Below are 23,084 nucleotides of genomic sequence, written 5' to 3' on the forward strand. Positions count from 1 at the left end.
CCCACCACAATTGAGTGTAGAAAAAAACAGCAGCTACAGAAGCAGAAAACAGTATGAACAAAGTGACAGGAGAATCTTATACCTAACTGAAAGTTTCACTGTGGAAGCAGTGCATAAAGTTTGACAGAAGTACTGCCACAAGTATTCTGAGAAACAGCTTCACTGAGTGGGAAATTAAGCAAAGTGACCTGATTTATCTAAGGGAACGTTAAGTCAGGAACAGAAATCTGCGTGCCACTAGACAACACCAGACTGACATGTGACCTCTTGTTATTTCTGCTAAGATGTTTCCCCCATGCAGGTAGGCTGAAGTTGGAGTTGTAAGCTCACTCTCCCATCCTGTTTCAGAAAGTCACTGTGACTGTCAGGTGCTTGACAAATCTGCCAACACACTTTTCCAGCTACAAATGTACCATTAGCGCACACTTTAGTGGGAAGATTGGCAATGCAGTCAGTCGCATCTGCGCAGAGCACTTACATTCATCCAGTCCCAGCTGATAAGCCAGGTTCTGCAGGCCACGAACCTTCTCCATCAGGTTAGCTGTAGTGAGGCTCCCTAACTCTAAGAAAAGAGAAAAGTGTGAGTTTTAACAACATCTATAGATCTCTAGTGACAGTTCACCTGTTTACTACTTCACAGAGCACTTTCAAGTCATACTTCTGATAATATCTATTTCCAGGGAACAGAGTATGTTTGAAATTCAAGCTGATACCATCCCTAATTTTAACACTGCAAGAAAAGACCAGCTTCCTCTACTGAAGAAGACACAGATATGGTTCATACTGCGATTTGCCACCATTGCAATGAAGAACTTTCCTCATATTTTGGAAGTTCTTGGAAGTTCACATTGCTACATGAACAAGCTACAAGAGTATGTAAGGGAATGGACTTACTATACATTATAATATATATACATTAATAATGTATATACATTATGCATAATGTATATACATTAATAATGTATAGTAATGCTGCACATTTCCTGCGACAATTTCAAGTTAATTTGTCCCACTTATACTTTGGAACAGTTTATCTGGAATTCACATGAGCAGCAGAGCATGCTTGAGGATGTTTACTGCAAACCAACAGCTGTAACATGCAGCAAATCCAGATGCTAGCTAGCCCTTCTGTAACTTGCTCATACAGCCTTACCATTCCATTACAGATCTTGGATCTGTGAGAGAAGACAAATGCATAGAGCTTCTCTAAACAAGTCAATCAACAAGTCTAAGCTGCTCACCAAATTTGATCAGCTGAGGCCCATCAAAAAATTCATGCCACTTCTCAAAATACAGCAGACGCACACTATACTTACGCAGTAAGAAACTGGTTAGTGAAATAACTGGATTAATGACAAATGTCTATCATTAACTAGATAAAGAGACTCCCGAGCTGGAGATTCTGCAAATGTGAGGGCTAGAGATCTGAGGCCACAGGGCTTACTGATGGAAGACTCCTGCCTTCAGAAATAGGACAAATCAACAGTATAATTAAGGGGAAAAAAAAAAAAAAAAAAAGACACAAGCATTTAGGCATCCTGAACAAGAAAACTCCAAAATAAGTACTGAACAACACAAAAAAACTACTCCCCATTCCTTCACCTCCAGAACATTTAAAGAACAAATGTTTTAAGCCTCTTAAGTAAGTACTGAATTCCCATCTGTTTTGGCAATGTTACTTCCTACACATAATGTCCGTACTCACCCTTTAACATATCGATATCATCATTTTCTAACTCAGCCATCCACTTGGGAGGAGAACTTGTAATAGGCTGTTTTGAAAAAAATTAAAGTTCATACAGAGACAAGTGCATTTTTAGAATTGTAAAAAAAAGTCTGGTCTCATATTGAAAACCAGTTACACTGACAGCAAAAATATGAGAGTTCCAGGTACTTTATAGACATATTGTTATGTCTAATCTTGCTTTCTAGCTTTCCCTGGAATTTTTAGAGGTAAAAATAGCACACTACCACCCACAATCCCAAGTCAGTATGAAAAGCGGGATTTCAAGGCCACACCTCGAACACTGTGTCCAGTTTTGGGCCCCTCACTACAAGACAGACATTGAGGTGCTGGAGCATGTCCACAGAAGGGAAACAAAGCTGATGAGGGGTCTAGAGCACAAGTCTTATAAGGAGCAGCTGAGAGAACTGGGATTGTTTGGCCTGGAGAAAAGGAGGCTAAGGGGAGGCGTTATCACTCTCCACAACTACCTGAAAGGAGGTTGTAGCGAGGTGGGGGTCGGTCTCTTCTCCCAAGTAACAAGGGATAGGACAAGAGGAAATGGCCTCAAGTTGCACCAGGGGAGGTTTAGGATGGATATTAGGAAGTTTTTCTTCACAGAAAGGGTTATCAAGGATTGGAACAGGCTTCCCAGGGAAGTGGTTGAATCACCATCCCTGGATGTATTTAAAACACAGGTAGATATGATGCTTAGGGTCGTGGTTTTGGCAGTGTTAGGTTAGTGCTTGGACTCAATTATCTTAAAGGTCCCTTCCAACCATGATTCCTAAAGTTTAAAACCTTTTGTTTCTTCCAAGGTGTAATTCTCATTCACAGTAAGCTCCACAAGGTTTTATAAAAATAATATTGAAAACAAAAAGGATCATTCTAACGTATACCGGAGTTATCACTGAGAAATGTTTGTAGACCAAAGATGTAAAGCCCACAAGCGGACACAGCAGACCCACCACCACAGGGGAAGCGGGGGGGGGGGGCGGAAGGGAAGGGGACGGGGAGAAACGCGACAGGCGAAGCAGCGCTCACTCACGCTTTTGAAGGAAGCGGCGAACTCAGCAACCCCGGGCACTGGGAAGAGACAACGAAAGGCGGCGGGGGGTGAGTGCCTCCGGCGGCAGCACCCCACAACCCTCACCCTCCTTGCTCGGCCCCCGGGGGCCCGGCCCGGGCGAGCCCCCCCCCCCCAGCCTCCCCGCTGACAGGCGGCGGCGGGCCCGCCGGACTTACGCTGCTCGGGCCACAGGTCCGGGGAGGCGCGGTCCAGCTTCTCGAAGCTCAGCAGCGAGGCCTCCAGGTCGGCGCCTGCAACAGAGAGGGGACGGGAGGGGGTGAGGCACCGCCCGGGCCCCGCCGGCGGGACGGGGAGCGGAGCGGCGACACCACCCGGCCTTCGCGCCTCACCGTCCGCGGGAGCCGCCATCTTGCCCGCCTCACGTGACGCGTCGCCGCTGCTCGCGGGACACACACACCCCCCGCCCCCGGCACGTGACCCTGCCCTCGCGGCCGAGCCCGCGGGGAAGCCCAAAAAACAAACCGGCCCCCCCCTAACCCCACGTGCCGCTCTCGCCCCAGCCGCCAGGAGGCGTCGCCGCGGGGCGGCGCTCGGCCAATCCGGACGCTCGACGGCCAGTGGGAGGCTTCGCTGGTGCGGCCAATCCGCGGCCCGGCACGGGGGGCGGTGGGGGCGAAGGGGGCGGGGCGAGGGGATCGCTGGGGGCGATTGGCTGCCGGCCGCCGGCGCCCCGCCGGAGGGGGGGGCGCGGAGCGGGCGGGGCGGGTTGGCGGGGAGCCAATGAGGGCTGCGGGGGGCGGGGCCTAGGGGAGGGGGCGGGGCGAGGGGCTCCGTCGGGGGCCGCGGTGCAGCGACCCTCGGCCGGGATGGCGGTGGCGGCGGTGGCGCGCGGCGCCTGGGGTGGGCGGCGGCGCGTGGCGCTGAGGGTGAGGCGGCGGCCCCGGCGCTCGGGGCGGGGGCGCGGCGGAGGGAGGGGGGCTGGTCGTGGCCCCCTCGGCCCTGTGGGAGCGGGGAGTAGCCGATGGCGGCCCCGGTGGGGGGGTGGGTGACAATCCGCGGATGGGGGGAGTCGGGCGGTCGGGAGCCCTGCGGAACCGCGCTGGTCTCTGCTTCCCCTCCCCTCCAGCTGCCGTGGAGAGACGGTGCCCCCTGGATCGCCTCAGCCGCCGCCTCCTTCTCCTCTTCCTCCGTGGTGAGTGCCCGTCCCGCGGAGCGGGGGAGGCCGGGGGGGAGGAGAGGCGGGGACAGGGCGCGGGAATGCCCCGGGCGCCGCCGCCGGCCGAAGGGTTGTTCCCTGGGGTCTGCTCTTGTGAGGTCGTTTCTGCCATCTCGGCCTGGCACAGCCCGGCTGCCCTCCCCGCGGCTCCGGGTCGGTGTTGCCGGAACAAACATTCGGGACCGCCCGCGGCCGCGGCACGGAGGCCCCCCCTTGCGCGACCGGAGGGAAAAAAAAAAAACAAAACCTTCAGTGTCAGATCGGTTTGAGTCCGGGCCGCTCCCCCGCTCGCCCCTTCGCCGTGCAGCCGCCCCGGGAATCCTCCCCCCGCGTCGCTTCTCGTAGCGGGCTCTGCCCGGGCCAGCAGGTGCCCCCAAGGGCGATGCCGTAGTGCGATTAATCGCGTCCCGGTTTGTTTTCTCCACGTTCCCGAAGCAGCACACATTGTGCTAAATATACAACAGCCGCTTTTATTTTTTTCCCGATTTTTAGGTGTCTTTTACCACGTGTAATATCTGTTCAATAAGATTGGCAAAAATGAATATAGAATATATAACTAGTGATAATATGTGAAAAAACGATTGTTTCAAAGTGTGCAGACTGGCCTCATCTATTTATGTCAGAGAGAGGATCTGATTTCCTCTGGGCAGTATCAAACAACTTTAACTGTTAAGGTGCCTTTTTTCTTCTGGTATCCGTGGCAGCACATGCTCCAACTTCCGAATAGCTAAATCATGATTCTCCAAATAGTCTGCTTTTACTACACCCCTTGTTCCTGTAGTGACCTCAATTCTCCACAGAAAAAGGTGGTGATCTTAGGGAAAAAGTACAGGCAATCTTAATTCAGCCTTTCCTGGGTTGCTTAAAATATTTTTTCTTTGTATTTTGTGTGATTTTCTAGATATCCCTTTTAAGCAATTTGTAAAAAACATAAATTCCATTGCACTGAAGTCCCCATGGGTCATAAAGCTCTGGAGTTTGTAGGTCCACAGCAGATACGTGGCACTTGTGCTAACAGAGTGACTGATAGCAGTAGGAGTTTGTCATTCTTTAGACCAGCACTAGAAAACCTTTTCTGACAGTCAGGAAACCAAGGACTCAGATTTCTTGTGCTTCCTTCCAAGTTCTAGAGGGGATTGTGTTTTTGTAGGCACAGACTTCTGCCTCTTCTTTCCTGAATGTAATTCCAGCTACATAATCTTCTGCAACTTTTTTTTTTTGACCTGTTCCTGGTGTTACCTCCCAAAAGGTCTTGCTTTTGCTTTAATGGTCTTACTTTACACTTCTCATCCTAGTCCTGCTTTCTCAGCTTCTCCCAACTCTCACTGCTGTGAGATATCCCTCAACACCAATCTGTTTTCCTGCATGCTACAGTTTTGTTGCTTATCCAGTGCTAGTTACAGCTTCTACCCCTGCTTTTTCTTCAGCCCTGCATTTACCTCCTTATTCCAAACCTGCCTTTTCTCTCCTCTGCATCTGAGTTGGAAAGTTCTGTTCTCCGTGCTGCCGGCCAGGACAATCACTGGGAACTGGGCAGGTGCAAGTTCCTTGCTCTTAGCTGCAGGGAATGGGGAAAGGCCAATTTTATGCCTATAGCTATGAGCCGGAGAGACGGACCTACTTAGTGGCTTGATGGGAAGGAAACACATAGCATGAGTGTGCACTGGGCACAGGGGTTTCTCACAAGGTGAATTATTAACTGTTTCTTTTGAACATTTATGAATTGCAGTTTTTCAGTTTTCTAACTTAGGTTAGAAACTAACTTAACATTGGGTGAGTAATTGAAATAGTTCTGAACATAAGCACAACAATGTACTTTTGCTATAACTGCTTTTAGAAAAAATTTTGGCCATTTTTGTGTAAAGCAAGAGGAAAATGGGGCAGAGAGTGTGAAAAATTTCAGCCTAAGCAGTTAGCTGGGTCTTGCTGTAAATACTGGATCTAGACTCTTTAATGGGTGCCGTAGTGGTAAATGGTGAAGGTTTGCATGTATTAAAGCGCGCTGGTGACTGGGCGTCTTGAGACAAAGATCACTCACTGGCCAGTGTTTTGTCCTCCACAGCCAACAACCAAACTTTTCATTGATGGGAAGTTTGTTGAGTCCAAAACTACTGAATGGATTGATATCCACAACCCGGTAAGTGAAACGGCCTCACCTTATATATAAGCGATCACTGCGCAACAGGAGTCCGTGCCTCTGTTCAAGCTTTTGGCAAAAGGGGAAAGTACATACATTTCTTGAGAAAGGCTTAGACTTGAAGCTTAAGATGGATTTAGCACTGTGTAATTGCTTCTCAGTTTCCTGTTCACATGAAATGTCAGTCTTAGGAAAGTGATTCCCTCCTTTATCTCCCCTGTGTAGTAAAACCTTGATCTCTGGAAAGGAAGCTTAAACCCCACTTAAATTTTTTTTTGCTCATAGAAAGGCTTTGTGATCAGTATGTCAAATTTCTGAACGGTTTCTTTCACCCTGTATGTGAATTCAACCGGCTGTGATTTGATGCCAGCTGAATGTGAAGTAATGATAGAGACTGATTTCACTCTCAGACCAAGGTAAAAAATCCTGTCAGCTGAAGCTCCCCTCCTTTCAGAGCTTCTATCCGTGAGCCACAATATTCACAGTGAATTTAGAGGTTGGGTGCTATGCAGTGCAAAATAGTCTTAAATTAGTGGCACTTGTCATAATCCTCCACCAAAGACAAATGGAGATGAGGCTGCACTCAGAATTCTGACCCTTCTGACCCCCTAATAAGCATTTGGACAGCAGTTTCTAAAACTTTTCTCTGTAAAGCCCTATTTTGATTTGCTTTCTGTAAGTGATCAGAGCAGCAAGCCATGTTCATGAAGCTCATCCGGTCTCTTGCGTGGCAAGCAAAGTTCGTGTTTAATTTTCTTTCTCTTGAGTATTTTCTCTTAGTGATGTACCTGATGTTTTTGTCATGTCAAAGCAGACTTAATTTTTAAGAGCTCATTAGAAGGAGGTTAAACCGGCAAAGAGCAGCTTTTAAAGTGAAAATACCTTAGAACTAAGGTTGCATGTAAAAATCTTACTTTGGCCTGGTGATCTAGGTGAACTAACATCAGTGCCAATTGCGTAGTCATGTACTGCTTTTTCCAAAGGAACCTTGCCTCATTTAATGCACAAGAGGGACAGCAGATGAGCCAAGATGAGGCAAAAGACCACAGTCCGCAGAAACCTTTGCCTTATAGTCTCTAGGAGCTCCAAGACAGACAAGTCACTTCAATTCCAACTTGGAAATCAGCATGGCATTTGCAGCTTTCTTGGTGCTTGGTTTGAGAAGTGCGGAGTGCAGGTTTTCAGAACTATTCCAGTTGTAGCCCAGCCCTTTTTGTGTGCACCAAGGAAGGAGTCTCTTTTGTGCTCTCCCCTCAGAAGTACAGCTCCTTGTAGAACAAGGATGTTAGGTGTGTGGTGTGAAATGGTTGAATGGTTGGCAGGGACAACTGGAAAAAAGTTGAGTTTTGATGCAGGTTTTTTTTTCCTTCAGGCCACAAATGAAGTGGTTGGCCGTGTACCAAAAGCCACAGCCAGTGAGATGGAGGCAGCTGTGGCTTCTTGCAAAAAGGCTTTTTGGAACTGGTCAGAGACATCTGTTTTGAGTCGCCAGCAAATCTTCCTGCGTTATCAACAACTCATCAAAGACAATCTGGTGAGACACCACGGCTGTGTGTGATGGCTGTTGCTGAATGCATTGCAGTTGACTTTAGGAATTAAATTGAGAGGCTCAGGGTTTACTGCGTTCTTGATGAGGCATTGTTGCTATGATTGAGGAGCCAGCTGAGATGCTGTCATTGAGAGGTCTAGCAAAGCACTCTCCAAGCAAATGGGGACGCAGAGGCAGTGCTTCTTAGGAAATATTATTCTGCATTTGTCCCTTTACCAAAAGACCATAAGAGGAACTTTCAGTCTTGACGGAGAATGTGCCAGTTGACAAAGACAAGTGGGACGAGAATGTTACTATGACTTTGGATTCCCTGGATTGCTTTTTCTGTGTGTCTGTGATGTGACACATGAAAGCTGTAGAATAAAAGCCAACCCACTGTTGACTTTTCTAAAATGTCACCTGTGTGCCTTACTGGCTTCTTACCCACAAGGAGCAAATCAGCCAGTGTAGGCGTTCCCAGGTTCTGCTCAGTCTTCATTGTGATGTTCAGCTGTCTGTTAAACTCTCTTATCTCTGCACCCTGATGCATGGACAGGCACTTTTCTAACCTCCATAAACTTCATCTTTTCCATTTTCAGAAAGAAATTTCAAAACTCATCACCTTTGAGCAAGGGAAGACCCTGGCTGATGCTGAGGGAGATGTGTTCCGAGGCCTCCGTAAGCTGCTGGCTCCTCCTGTTAAAAAAGGGTCTTTGAGAACCTATAGGAAGGGAGGAGGTCTCCTGAGCAACTGATTGCTCTGAGATTATGTACTTGTAGCTTCCTTCACAGCCTCCTTCTGAAAGAAAAGGGGTGATTCTAACTCTAACCGGGAAAGTTCCCTTAGATTGAGTTACCCTGAATCATTCCAAGTTGTTAGATCCTTCCTTTTCCTAGGAGTGACTACAAATTGCTGTAAAGGGATGAGAACTTCTCACTTGCGCTCAGATGTCTAAGGTTGAGGTCCAGGTGGTACACTAATAGTATACCTGTGCTGCTTCTACTGGGGCTGCTGTGTCTGTGCTCCTATCACAGTGACATAAAATGCACTCAAAAGTGAATCCATTCACGATGAGCTCACAGTGCTTGGCAGAGCAAAGGTATTTTCTGGAGCACAATGAGTTTTAAGATGTGGGAAAAGAAGCTGGATGGAAGACTTAGGTCAAGGCAGTGATGAGAAGGGAGTTTGGGGACTGGTTGTTAACAGATCACCCAGTGGCATATTGCCCTTTCTGCTGCAGAGGTGGTTGAACATGCTTGCAGTGTGACATCCCTCATACTGGGAGAGACCATGCCCTCCATCACTAAAGACATGGACACTTACACCTACCGTCTGCCTCTCGGCGTGTGCGCTGGGATTGCACCGTTCAATTTCCCTGCCATGATTCCTCTTTGGATGTTCCCCATGGCTATGGTGTGTGGAAACACCTTCTTGATGAAACCATCTGAGCGTGTACCAGGAGCACTCATGTTCCTTGCCAAGCTGTTTCAGGATGCTGGTGCCCCCGATGGGACCCTGAATATCATCCATGGACAGCATGAAGGTAATAACAGCCCTTGGGAGATGGCTGGAGTGTCTAAGTGTTGTGGTGCATGTTCAGTGGAGGTACTAAAGAAGTTGGGGAGTCTGATACTACTGCTGTTAGATAGGTTTGGACAGGCACTTCACCCCTCTTGATGGAGGGGAGGGGAGGTGACTGGGAGATTCTCTGCCATCTTGCACCAAATCTTTCAGGACATATGGTGGGCAGAATTTTGGGGGATGGGTCAGAGTTTCTAAAGCATGTAAGTGCTCAGATTCTATTTAGCCACCTAAGCTGCAACTGAAATAAGTAGATAAGTCGTCTTGATTTCACAAGGAAGCCTAAACAAGAATTAAATGCCTCACTGAATATGGAGCGGGAGCCAGAATTTTAACTCCTAAGGTGATGTTTTCCATAGCACACAAGTACCCTCAGAGCACAAGAGTACAAATAGACAACAGTAACTTCGCTTCACCATCGCTTGGGCACCTTGGGAGATGCCCAGAGCATGAAGAGATGGCAGAGAGATGGGTGTATGAGCACAGGGGCAGGACTACACAAGCTGAGAAATCAGTGGAGAGATGCATGGACAGACAGTAGGGGAACTCAAATGTAGGAAACACAGAGGCAGGAATTTTGATAAGAAGATATATAGATTTAGCACTCTGGGGGTGGGGACAGAGGGAAGCATTTGTGCACCACAGTGTGTAATGTATTATTTCCTATTTGAAGCTGTGAATTTCATTTGTGACCATCCGGAGATCAGAGCAATCAGCTTTGTGGGATCTAATCAGGCTGGCGAGTACATCTATGAGAGAGGATCCCGGAATGGCAAGAGAGTCCAGGCCAACATGGTAATGCCTCTGCAGGACACTTCAAGCACATAGACTGCCTCTGTCTCCTGTGAATGTTAAAAGAGACCATGCCACTCAGCAGCAGAAGCTGACTTTGCTACTGATAGTTAAGTGCGGAGGCTGCCCTTCTTGCCAGCCTGTTGGTAGCAGAGTCATAGCTACTATATGAGAATGTTGCCAGAGAACAAAAGAAGTGGGCCGGGGTGGTTAACAATGAGAGGCTCTGTATGTGTTATATTTCAGGGAGCCAAGAACCATGGTGTGGTGATGCCTGATGCCAATAAAGAGAACACCTTGAACCAGCTGGTTGGAGCTGCTTTTGGAGCGGCTGGCCAACGTTGCATGGCCCTGTCTACAGCAATTCTAGTGGGAGAAGCTCAGAAATGGCTGCCAGAGCTTGTGGACCGAGCCAAAAATCTCCGTGTAAATGCAGGTACAGACTGTGATGAGGTATTTCTTTCAAGGTACTTCACTTCTGTACAACCGTAGCGTTTTAGGTAGTATCTGCCATACAACGGTGTGTCCCTTGGAGCTATTGGCGCCATAGGTTTGATGTGTAGGGGTAGGAGGTGGCAGATTATCTGGATTGGGAAACACAGCCCTAGAGCTGGAGTCAGGAATATGTAGGAAGGCTTGGCAGTGTGACTGTGATGCAAGGTTTACAGGATCGGTCTTGTTTTAACTGGAGCTTTGAGGCTATGTCCTATGTTTAACTCAAACCCACCATTTATATAGCAACATCACTTAGAGGTTCTTCCAATTTTTAGTGTGCATGCAATTAAAAAGAAAAATGGAGGCATGTACTTTGCAAAAACTAGACTGTTATTAATTCTACGAGAGTTATCTTCTGTTTATGTTGAATAAAGTCCTGCAAAGGGGAAAAGTTTCCTCTCTGAGAAGAATCTGTTATTGAATTTTGGCTTCTCAGTGATCTAAAATTATGCTTAATGTTATTTGATGATTCTGAGAGTTGCAGGCTATTACTCCTGTTCGTTAATATCTCAAATCTTTGTTCTGTGTCTCAGAAACATCAGGATTTTCAGATTTTTCCTGCCACCGTAGTTATCTCCATGATGCCTATGAAGAGGAAGCTGTCAGGGTTAAAAACTTGATGTCTCTGCCTCTTCACAGGAGACCAGCCCGGAGCAGATCTAGGGCCTCTAATCAGTCCCCAAGCTAAGGAACGGGTTTGCCATCTGATTGAGAAAGGAGTAAAAGAAGGTGCCAGCCTTCTTCTGGATGGACGTAATATCAAAGTGAAGGGCTATGAAAATGGCAATTTTGTTGGACCAACAATCCTTGCCAAGGTCAAGGTAAGATGACCAAAACCAGTGCTTGATGCTGTATTTTGCAGGGTCAGTTGAAAAATGGGTTACCCAAATCAGTCAGTAATCAATAAACACTAGGTGGAAAACCCATAAATGGCTCAGCCTTCCCTTGCACAATTCCAATGAAGTGCTGTTGTGGAGGTGATGGAAGAATTTGCAGTAGTGCAACATACTCTGAAGGAGGTTAATGATCTTAACTTGAACAGAATGCAGCCAATTAGAAGAAGATATGGGCAGTTTGCACTGTGTTAAACTAAATGTCCATCGAGCATAGCGTACTATCTGTAGTAATGGCCAGCAGCAGATGCCTAAGGAAGAGTATGATGAAGACCAAATTTGCAATTTTCCTTCCTCTGTTATACATCTGTGCAGTTTGCAATTTAAGGACTTGCAGAAACAAAAGTTAAATATTGGTGGAAATCTTCACAAGAATAATACAGGACGAGGTACAAAATCTCTTTGTTGTTGAATATATTCAAAACTTTGTTGAGTCAGCCTCTCAACATAATGCATGGTGTACAACAGATGGACACTACTACGGGGGAATATTCTTTACCAGGTACACATCCATCTGAGTTTTTATACCTAAATTCATTCTTTTATGTTTATGCAATTAGCTGGTATGATTTCCTTAATATTTAAGTATTCAGTTCTTTTTGGTGAGTGATTCCATGATAGCAAACTAATCTTGATAATTCTGCTATTGTACTTTGTATTCTTAGGATTTTATTGATTTTTATGCTCTTTTATAATTCAGGCTTTTAATCTGTCTCAGAATTTTCTTGCCTTGTTTTCATTAAACATCTTAAAATACTTCACTTTCCTGTGTTGTGTCATAAATATTGTTAGGTATTCAAAAGTGAAAGTTTCACTGAGATTTTTTGATAATTAGTTTTCTTATACAGTGGTTAGTAATAGGTTAATCCGCATAAAACTTAAAACTTGTCAAATAAATGTTTTGTAGTTCGCTGTATTAGCTATTAGTGATTCAGATATTCTCCAACTGGTGTTTTTGTATTTGTCAGATGTTGCTAATTATCAGACATAAATCCTGGACACTGAGTTGGAGAGAATAGCAGGTTCTGGTCACTTCATCAACAAGAACTGACGTAAACTATCCTGAATTAATCGCCGTCTTAATCAGCTTGGTCATGTAGACCTGTAAGTGAGGTTAAGCAGGCAGTAAAACCAGAAAGCGCTCTGGAGATGAAAAGCAGAACCTTCTTTAGTGGTCTAGATAGATGGCAGGGCATGGGAAATGGTGAACAGGGAAGGAGGACTGAAAGATGGCCTGTGGCAATGTAGTATGATGGGTAATCCTAGGAATATCCTGAGCATTAGCAGCACATGTGTTCATTATATCCTGTTTCCTATGATATTTTTATTATATCCTGTTCATTATATTCTATATACAAGCTGCTTTTTCTGCTGTTTGTCTTGGTAGCCAAACATGACTTGCTACAAGGAGGAAATCTTTGGGCCTGTCTTAGTGGTTCTGGAAGCAGACACTTTGGATGATGCCATTGAGCTGGTGAACAATAACCCCTATGGAAATGGAACTGCAATCTTCACCACGAATGGAGCCACAGCTCGGAAATATTCTCACTTAGTAGATGTGGGTCAGGTATGTTCAAGCTAGAATTGTTGCTATTAGTACTCACCATTTACAATGGGTAGCCATCCAGCTGTAGTGACTAATCACTGACTACTCAGCCAACAGTACCCAGCCTCGGATTTAAAGAAACAAACTATGGTAGCTTTTGGAGAGTGCTCTGCAATCCGCTACTTCTTGTGATTAATATGGCAGCTTTCCTTTGGTTTAGGTGGGTGTCAACGTTCCAATCCCCGTACCTCTGCCCATGTTCTCTTTCACCGGCTCTCGTGCTTCGTTCAGAGGAGACACCAATTTCTATGGCAAGCAGGTAACTTACTGATTCAGAGTACTCTATTGGATTGAATTGTGATAAATGGCAATGAGGAATGGTCATCAGACCTCATTAATAAGGAGACTTTGAAGCCATCTCAACCAGGAAATTGAAGACCAGCCAGTGATCACAGCCAGCATAATGCATGTTACAATAGCCAATTCCTTTTTTTTTTTCTTTAATATAAAAAAGCAAGCCTTTTTTTAGGAGATTTGAGAAGGGGGGAAGAACTAAGTAGCAAGCTTACTCACAGAGCCAGAATCTTTGGGGAGCTGGTAAAAAGAACAGGCTGACAAGAATTGTTCCCACAGAGGAAAACTCAACCCTCTGTAAATACAGCAAAAACTGCTTGATAAACCACTGGTGCAGACCTCAAGAATTCATAAGGCCAAACATCTGATCCTTGTGTCTCTCCTTTCTTCCAGGGAGTGCAGTTCTACACACAGCTGAAGACTATAATTTCTCAATGGAAAGAGGAAGATGCCACCGTTACCAAGCCTGCTGTGGTTATGCCAACTATGGGAAACTAAATCAGCCTTTACAGATACTGTTTCTGCTGCCCTTCTCCTTCCACGCTGCACTTTCCAGCTTTGTCCTGACTATCATAATTTCCTTGGGAGTAAATAAAAAGCTCCATCTTCTCAAGGATCTCTGTTTCTGTGCAGATCAGGCAGGCTCATGTAATGCACAGTCTGAGTTTTCTGCTGCTGTCAGTGTTTTTTGGTTAGCTGAACTCAATTTTTTTCCTATAACCTATCACAGAGGAAACAACCTTATCTAACTGAAAGAGCAGACAGTGAGGTTGGTCTTAATTTGTATGTCTTTCCAGACCCTCTGAACTTGAACATTACTCTGGTTTCCACTTCAATATCTTTAGCCTTAGTGAGTCACTCCTGGCTACATCTTGTAGCAGTTTTCTTTACCTCTTTATCTTACATGTTAAGATTTTGAGTTCACCTTACTCAAAGATGAGTACTCATTTTGAGTGACATAACTGGGACACCTTGGGTGTCTCAGAGAAGTGACTTTACATACAATGAAGACAGCAAGTTTGGAAGTTGAGAACATCAGCCTTTCATCTGTTGAGCAGTTTCCAAAACACTTGGGAAACAGCTTTCTACAGATTTTTCAGGAAAGCATATTTGATTGCTTGTCTGAGGATGAAAGAAACTCCTGTATGGTACAGTGACCTTCACCGTGCCTCTGATAGCTTGAAAACTTCTGTTCCTGTTGTGTATGTGGCTTGTATTCTCCAGCTTGCTGTCAATTCTGTTATACCTGAAAGTTGTCTGGTGCCTTTTTACTGTGCTAACAGATATGTGCCTACAGGTCCTGTAACATAACAAAACTGTGGAAGCAGAAACATAAGGATGTATACGTGTCTTTGTGTCACAGCACCGTGTGGGTCTGGGTGGAAGGGAGAGTAAGCAGATGGGTCAGAAGGAGGAAAGAACACGCTTTTTAATCACAAAGCAGCGAGACGTGTTCTGTTGGTTTCTTTTCCTGACTATGGCTCTATTTTTTTGCGTCGATTGACTCCATGTCACATTTGCTCTAGTCATGTTCTCTAGGGACTGCAGGTCCCATTACTAGAGAAGGATAAGACTTGGTATACCCTGTTTTTAAGAATCTGTGCATTTGGAGCTGGAGAGCCTGTATTTTTATTCCTGGTTCCTGGAAGATGATGCAGCCATGACAGTTCTGCAGGGAACTCTTTTAAGCACCCATGCAAAATAATATTATTCTAATGATTGTAACCTTTACTTGTTCTAATTAAACAACCTGAATGTGAACACTTTGTATCCTGCCTTCTGGTAAAGATGCCTTGTAACTGACAGTTATGTATTAGTGCAATTACTGGGGATTCACTAAAGTTTGTATCTTTTTTTTTTCCCCTTTGCTATACCCTAGACGGAAATTCTCACCTTGTAATTTGACTACAAATTAAAAATATACTAATATATTTCTGCAGAATATGACTGTTCCTTGGTAAGACGTTATATAGGTGGATGTTGACTTTATTCCCCTCTTTGCAGAGGCTGGTCTGTGACTCCTGTAACCCATGTATACATCTTCCTTTTACAGTACCTCAGGGACCTCTGTACCAATTTCCTTATACCGCATTTCAAAGAGTGCATTGCTTCTGTTTCTGCATACACATCATTTGACCACAAAAACTCTTAAGCTTTATGTCAGTGACTTTAATACAAAGTGAAAATACATCTTTATCAAATTATAGCAACACATATATACAGAGTTCTAACCGCTAGTCCAAATCCAATAGCACCACTAGCGTTTTGTACACGGTCATCCGAGCCCCTAGCTTGGGAAAGAATAAAACCTTAATTTTAAGCAAGAGGAAAATAACTATTTCAGATGAATTTCAAATGTGTAGTCAAAGAAGTAGTGTAGCAGATAGGGGATTTAGAATTTGCAGCTTCGCTCACAAGGTATCTTCCAAAATGAAAAGTGCAGATGGGTCGGTAATCACTGTGGCTGTTGTTCATGCCAAAGTGTACAGCTGCCTTGCTCTGCTTGTGGTGTTAACATCTGAATGTGCGGAAGGATTACTGCAGAAGATAATGAATCTGATAATTCGGCCTGCTGTGTAATGAATATTAGGTTGGGAGAAGTATTTTCTGTGCTGCAAAGGTAAAATACTCAAGGTAAATCGCCATTAAGACCTTGGCATTCATTCACGCGCCTGGGAAAGGAATACTAATCAACCGTTTCTAATATTGTCTACAGTCATTCACTTTCAAAACACTTTAATTTTCTTCCTAATCAGTATTGCTATTCTGACTTTTCTGTTGTCTTATTAAAGCCCATTGTGTCTTTCCTTTAGAAAGTCTAAAATTCAGCTTCTCCTGTAACAAAAGCGGTCTTTATTATCAAGCTTACCTGCTCCTTGAAGAATTGCATTCTCCAGACCTGTTCTGGACACTTGTATAATCATTTCATTTGTGTGCAAACATCTTTTCCGATTATCTGCATTTCCAACAGCATTTTTTAAACAGATGGTTTTAAATAATTGTACTAAAAATACAAATCTTGTATATGTGTTTCTTAGCTAACGAAATGCCTTTTTAGATCAAGCTGCAGATGCTGACTGATCATGATGTACCTGTTTCATCTCACTGCTGTTACTTTCTACTCACCTGTTTATTCTCCTTTTAATTTCAACATTCACAATTTAAAAAAAGCTAAAGATATATCTTTTATATTATACAAAAGGATAATCTAAGTATAAAGTACCTCCTGATAAATTTCTTTAGATTCTATTAAAATAGCCTTTGTCCGCCCTTTGTCTCCTATTAAAAATCATTTCTTGCCTAGAAGGCACTGCAGTCTAGATTCTCAAAGCTATTTGATACTCTTAAGTCCAAAAATTATGTTAAAATATTTTAACCACCTTTGAGAAATGGGCCGTGTGAGTTCCAATCCTGCTTGTTTTCCCTCTCTGTGCAAAAAAAAGGCTACAACTCACTTCCACTCCTGTTTCTGGAGGTGGCAGTCTGCCTCTCCAAAGGAGGTGTCTCTCAGCTTTCCGTATAAATCCCTCCAGGGCTCCTGTTTAAGAACTTTATCTGATCATTCAATGTCTGGGTATTACATTTTCTTTTGTCTGCTTTAATGCCTCATGTCTGACATGACATTCCATGATGGCACGCCAGAACCCCTCCCTACTTATTCCTCCAGGGTAAGTTGATATTGCTTGCCTTGGAATATTATAATTAGCTATATAGTTGTATCTGAGTCTGTATCTGAAAATCAGGCGTATAAGTCTTCATACTGGTCCGTTCTCTCTAAGTGATTCTACACTGAACACAAAATCAGATTAATAGATTTTGCCTTTTATTCAAAACTTCCTGTGCTGGCTGAAAATGCATCTCCTTTTATGATCATGGCCTTTCACAAGAGAATCTTCAAAAAATACTAAAGCTGCTTTTCAATAAGAGGAGGCTTTAAGGGGGCATGAGATCAACTTTTTTTCATGAGAGCTGAGTCTAAATGCCTGCTGCTACAAGATTAACATGACTAGAAATCTCAAAATAAATAAAAAAATCCTCTCTCTTGTCACACATACATTTATTTGTGTATAGAAACACTAATATAGATCTTCAGACAAACCAAAGTATTCTAAAGTGTGAGGGATGACAATTGCATCCATTTATATATAAGCAGGACTGAGGAGATGTTAGATAGTGTGGTATAATTTAGCATTTTACCCAATTTTGCTTTCTTCTCCAGTATCATCAGAAGCTGGAGCTGAAGTAGCCAAACTGTACTTCCTGTGAGGAAGAAACAAGAGCAAAGTAGTCTTCATCTAATGATTTGTGCTCAGCCAGCTTTCTAATCCCACACCAAACTTGTTTTCTAAAACAAACAGCAGGCAAGAAATGCCAGGGCACCTGAGCTGTTGCAGTACGCGATCCCAAATCAGCACTACGAATTGAATGTGAGTTCAGTTCACTATGGAATTCTCTATTTTGTGGCAAAATCATTTCAACTAAAAGGGAATGAGGAGAAACAAACAAAAAAAAAAAGTTTTTATAAATCTGGGTTTAATCATAAGTCAACTTAAAATGAAGTGGGTTTATTACATTCCTCAAGCTTTCGTACTCTACATCTTTAGGTGCATTCTGGCATGCTGGCAAATACTGATAAAAGGAGTTAAATCCATGCACAAATTGGAACTAAAAAAGCTGATGGATGAATCATTTTAATTATACATTTCTTGCTTGTGCTGTAATAACCTTAACAAAATTTGCTAAAATGCCATTAATGTAACTTTTTCTAACAAAATTTAAATTTAATTTAAAAATAAATAAATAAACAAACTCTTTTAACACAAAGAAGCTGATATTCCACCCTAAGCATTACATCTCCCCAAACCACGTTAAAAATCATAGCGTTTTAGGTTTCTCTTTGGGCCCTCTTATGCCCCAGTTCACAGCTTATAATATATTTAATGCTGTTTGAACTTTGAATTTCCAGTGTTAGCCATATTTTAGATATCTCTAAAGTCATGCTCCCAAATTTCTTAGGCAGACACTAATGAGCCATAGGGGAAGTACACTTTTAATAATCTAGTTGTGCATATTTGTAGTTTTTAATACTGGTCAGATTGCTTTACGGTACTGTTATTAAAAGGAAACATATGCGGGGAGCAATACTCACAATATACATTATTTACTTGTTTGGCAAAGATGGATAGGGATTCATTAACCACGGAACAAAATTAATCCCACTGCACTGAGCAAATTTAACTCTCTGTCTTCCTCAGCAATACCTAAATTTACTTCCACTTGCTTTTCTTTTGATACTACACACAAAGATCTAACAGTATAATCTGGTGCATGACCAAAATTAGTGTATAGTATATCAAGTTTTTCAAAAGGTTAAATCACCTTTTTCAAAAGGATGAAGTATGTCACACCAAGCCACACAGTTAGCTAGATTCAGAGTTTCTTGGAATCCCTTGACCTGGAGTTATCAGCCCAGCTCCTGTAACAGGAAAAGCTCAGCAGTCACCTACTGAAGAAACAGAATATTACCATGGATTTGTGCCATTCATTTTGGCAAAAAGCAATCAGAGAACATGTTCTTTTTGTCCCCATGTCAACTCACTGATATCCACTTTTTCAAATGGGATTTTTTCCCTGAAAAACGCAGAAAAGATCAATGTATTAGAAGAAAATTTCAAAGGCATATCTCTCATGGATTCTATACATGTAAAATAGGTTTTAAATTCTAGTTCTGCCTTGGTCTTGTTCAGTTATTCATAGCATGTAAATTTAAAAAAATAAATCTGAGCACACAGTGCTGTCTTTTTGCCTTCTAAATCTATGTCTCTCTAAACCAAGTAGGACAAACCCAATGATTTCTGTTATACGTGTAATGGTTACAAATACTGGGAGAGGGAGGGTTAGTACTAACCTGTATTAGTTTCAAGTACATTTCCTTGCTTCCCCTGTCCATACATAAAAGGATCAATACATACAACCAATTTTCATTCTTGGTTCTAGTCTCCTCCTCTTGCTCCAAGGGGAAGCTTCCTTAGATTTTTGTAACTACTTTCAGCTCTGATTTGTCATGAAGTGTTTCTGCTGTATCGTTTTTGAGATAAGATAACCTGAACAACGCATTCTAACTGATTGTGCGTCAATAAATTATTGAATAGCCAATGCGTACTAAGCAAACATTTTATTTGGGAGTAGGATAATTTTGATCTCTCTCCAAGGACGTATGCAAGCTTCAGGTATGGGGGACCTTAACTCTGTGGCTTAAAATCCAAGTGCCTGGACACTGCCGCAGTGTTGTAGGCACAGATTTCCAGCCAGAGACTGGAGACCTGTAATCCTGGCCACCGCGACATGTGTAGCCCTAATTTAAACTAAACTGCATCCTAATACAAATTCTGAGATACCCACACTTATGAATCTGAGATTTTGTTTTATTCACTATAAAATGAAATCCTGTCAATCTGTACTGTACCACGTCATCTTGTTTTTAATAGGTCAGTGTCTATTTCAAGTAATGGCTTAATTTTTAGATTATTATGAAGCTTGAGGAAAACAGCCTTTGAAAGCACGATGCAGAGCAGGGGCTTCTGACACAGAGGAGAACAGTTGAAAAAAAAACTGGATTTGCCATCTACTGGATGTTTCTGTTAAAATGATCAGCAACATAGTAGAGAGCTGCTAGCATCTCAATTGTAATTCTTAGGCTTCAGCGTGAGTTCACTGGAATGAGTAAAAAGCAAGAGAAGAATACCAGAATAGCAATGCCTATAAAACCAAAAAGATTAGAGAAGCAACAATAATTATTAAAAGGAAACTGCAGAAGCACATCTATACCAGAAGTTCTATATCAAATTCCACAGCACATGGCAGAATGACTATTCAAAGAACTCTTTCAAGCTTATCTTTCATTTAATCCATAGAAATAATGACAAAAACAGTGATAGCCTAGTTGAAATTAGGTGCCCACAAAGTCATTACTAATTGAGAGGATATTACACCTCATACAGTAATTCTCACTACAGAAACCCCCCCAAGCATTCCGAATCTAGACAATACTATCATGCAAAGGGTTTTTTCAGCTGTACTAGGAAGACAGACACTAATTTTTGATGTTTCAATACCAGTAGCATTTCTCTGCTTCCTCTAGTTCTCTGCACATACTATTTGTGCTATTTATATTGCTTTTGAAGGTTTTGATTTGGGGAAATTCTTCCTTCCCTGCACTACCCACGGTCTTCATCAAATTTTTACACAATCTATAAAATTCACTTAACCTTCTGGCTTGTATTATTACTTTGCTTCCCCTTCATAGGTCGCCTGTGCCTGTATTTCCACATCACTGACAGTCATTCACACATACTGTGTCACTCTGTTTAATGCTTTACTTTGTCTATTCATTCAGTCATCAAGATCATACAAAGTCCAACGCCTCAAGGGTTCCTTGAAAAATGCCTGACTAATTTGCATTTAATATCTTAGCTTAAAAGGAGCTATCTATTAATAATCCAAATGCTGTTGACCTCATTTTACTCTACAGAAAGCATCTGGTGGTGTTTCTAAGCCTCTTCTTGTGGCTGAAAAAAATTCCAGTAGAGCTGAGTCAGCAAGGCACTTGAATTGCTCGAGGCACTTTTTTCATGTCATAAGTCAGCTGGGATACTTCTTTACCCCAGGCTGAAATGTTTTACAGACAATACTACTATTTGATTTTTGTATTATAGCTCCAAAGTATCTCTGACTAGGCCATGTGCTGTGTAAGTGTTTAATGAAAGACAGTCCCTAGTTTTATATTCTAAATGGCTTACGTGGTTCAAAAGATGATACCATAGTGGTATTCACATACTAACTGAGCTGACTACTGAGAAATCTGTCAGACTTATACTGCTATAGTCAATTGCTAGCTCCTCTATATATATCTTTAAAGTGTGTACTAGATGCTCTAGTCCATCCACATATATGTTTGTATGATTCCATGTTATTGTGTAAAAAAAACTAAAACAAGCACTGGACCATTACCAAAATGAGCTCTGGCTTCAGAATTTCCATTTTATTAACCTAGTGCTTTTCCTCACTCCGTAAAATGTAAAGAAAACAATCCAGTAGATCGGCCACGTCTGTCCTCCTCCACTCCCAAACTCTATGCTGCTATGCAGACAAAAAAGTTGCCTTACAATTAAATATTGCAAACACATATTTATGACAAACTTACATCCTCCAGCCCTTTCTCCATAGGTGCTTTCTCCTTGCGGAAGTCCTTTATTAATTTCAGTTATAATTGAATTTGGCCAATTTCCCCAGCTTTTTTTCCGAAATTTCTCTTCCGGTTCTTGTATTTGTTGGTCATAGTCTGCCTGCAAATCAGAAATTCTCAATAAGAAGAAAACCAAATGAGAGAAACCGATCATCAAATATTGTAACACAAAACACAGAGCACACAGAATTGAATGTCTGACATCATACTAAGCTGCAGTGTTTTAATGACTGAATTCATCATTAGAAGAAATGCTGCAAACTCAGCAGAAGCTACCTTCCAGTGAAATAACAAGTCTAGAAATTCATAGCAAGTTTAAAGCAAGGTCCATTATATCATTGCATTGGGTTTGCGTGGCAAGGTTTTGGTAGTGGCGGGGAGGGGGCTACAGGAGTGGCTTCTGTGAGACGCTGCTGAAGCTTCCCCTGTGTCTGATAGAGCCAAAGCCAGCCGGCTCCACAACAGACCTACCGCTGGCCAACGCTGAGCCCATCAGCAATGGTGGTAGCTCCTCCGTGGTAATATATTTAAGAAAGGGGGAAAAAACCCCTGCTGCAGCAGGTCCTGCTCCAACAGCAGCTAGAGAGAGGAGTGAGAATATGTGAGAGCAACAGCAGCCCTGCAGATGCTAAGGTCAGTGAAGAAGGAGGAGGAGAATGTGCTCCAGCTGCTGAAGCAGAGATCCCCCTGCAGCCCGTGGTGAAGGCCATGGTGAGGCAGGCTGTCCCCCTGCAGCCCATGGAGGTAATCGGTGGAGCAAATATCCACCTGCAGCGCATGGAGAACCCCACACCAGGGCAGGCGGATTTGCCCGAAGGAGGCTGTGACCCCGTGGGAAGATACAAACAGATGTGGAACTCTACCTAAGAATTAAAACTATGTGGACAGAGGGGTTTCTTCCTTACTGTTTGGATAGAGGTGCAGTGTTAGAGAAGCAGTTTAGGAAAGGAGAAAAAAAGACAGATGCAGAGAGAAAAGGAGAAAAGGCCTGATTAAGATCTTCTATACCAGATAGGCTGAAAGAAAATGGTGGTCTGTAAGCAAGAAAATTGCCTCCTACCATTTGACCTCACCCAGATCCTGGGGATCAGAGCTTTTTATCTTCTCATTCAATAAACAGGATGTTAAAATAATTTTATTTTAGTTTCCATTTTCAGTTTCTTTTTCTAACTGACAAAAAGGGCTCTGTTTGGTACTTGGATTTAGAAAAGTAAGAAAAGGACTAAAGCGAAACAACCTGCCATAGAGGAAATGGAAGCAACGGTGTAGGGATTCTTTTTCTTCATTGTGTTCTGAGTAGAGTTTGTCCCTATTTTCCCTAAACCCTTCTCCAGGGAGCTAAAATGAGTGGATTCCCTGAGCTTTTATCTGCTTTTAAGCTGAGAAGAAAAAATGCTTCGGCCTCTTCTTGCACTGTGCTGCAGCCCCGCACCACGTCGGTGCCCTCCCCCGAGCTCGTCCCGGTATGTTGCTCTCTCCCTCGTCCTGGGGGGACGCCGCCGGTGTGAGGGCGCAGGCCCCAGGCAGGGAGGGGCAAGGCCTC

General features: G+C 43.3%; 2 protein-coding genes and 1 long non-coding RNA gene across 14 annotated transcripts in view; 1 reads left to right on the top strand and 2 right to left on the bottom strand.

Moving 5' to 3' along the window:
* Nucleotides 1–3,279, bottom strand: part of LIN52 (lin-52 DREAM MuvB core complex component) — an 83,583-nt gene extending 80,304 nt beyond the window's left edge. For 6 of the 12 annotated variants that reach the window (XM_054201691.1, XM_054201694.1, XM_054201689.1 and 3 more), the window contains exons 1-5: nt 3,143–3,279; nt 2,969–3,043; nt 2,772–2,809; nt 1,706–1,772; nt 479–562 (exon numbers count right to left, since the gene is read on the bottom strand). In XM_054201691.1, coding sequence (XP_054057666.1) covers nt 479–562; nt 1,706–1,772; nt 2,772–2,809; nt 2,969–3,043; nt 3,143–3,161 — 283 coding nt within the window. In that variant the 5' untranslated portion in view covers nt 3,162–3,279. The remainder of the gene's footprint in view (nt 1–478; nt 563–1,705; nt 1,773–2,771; nt 2,810–2,968; nt 3,044–3,142) is intronic. The other 6 variants (XR_008466461.1, XR_008466462.1, XM_054201690.1 and 3 more) reach the window with 2 other exon arrangements.
* A 276-nt stretch (nt 3,280–3,555) lies between these two features.
* On the top strand, nt 3,556–15,238 carry ALDH6A1 (aldehyde dehydrogenase 6 family member A1). The gene is made up of 12 exons (XM_054201687.1): nt 3,556–3,679; nt 3,880–3,945; nt 6,032–6,106; nt 7,479–7,640; nt 8,234–8,312; nt 8,876–9,178; nt 9,890–10,011; nt 10,255–10,444; nt 11,143–11,324; nt 12,784–12,963; nt 13,163–13,261; nt 13,690–15,238. The coding sequence occupies exons 1-12, from the start codon at nt 3,620–3,622 to the stop codon at nt 13,792–13,794; spliced, it is 1,623 nt and encodes a 540-aa protein (XP_054057662.1). The 5' UTR covers nt 3,556–3,619; the 3' UTR covers nt 13,795–15,238.
* Nucleotides 15,239–17,459: 2,221 nt separating this feature from the next.
* LOC128909686 (uncharacterized) lies at nt 17,460–23,025 on the bottom strand. The gene is made up of 5 exons (XR_008466464.1): nt 22,779–23,025; nt 21,500–21,641; nt 18,896–18,927; nt 18,676–18,802; nt 17,460–17,556 (listed from the first exon to the last, which is right to left on the bottom strand). It is a non-coding gene; the product is annotated as an uncharacterized LOC128909686 (long non-coding RNA).
* Nucleotides 23,026–23,084: the final 59 nt, after the last annotated feature.

Source organism: Rissa tridactyla, chromosome 4, assembly GCF_028500815.1.
Source record: "Rissa tridactyla isolate bRisTri1 chromosome 4, bRisTri1.patW.cur.20221130, whole genome shotgun sequence".
NCBI classification, from domain to species: domain Eukaryota; kingdom Metazoa; phylum Chordata; class Aves; order Charadriiformes; family Laridae; genus Rissa; species Rissa tridactyla.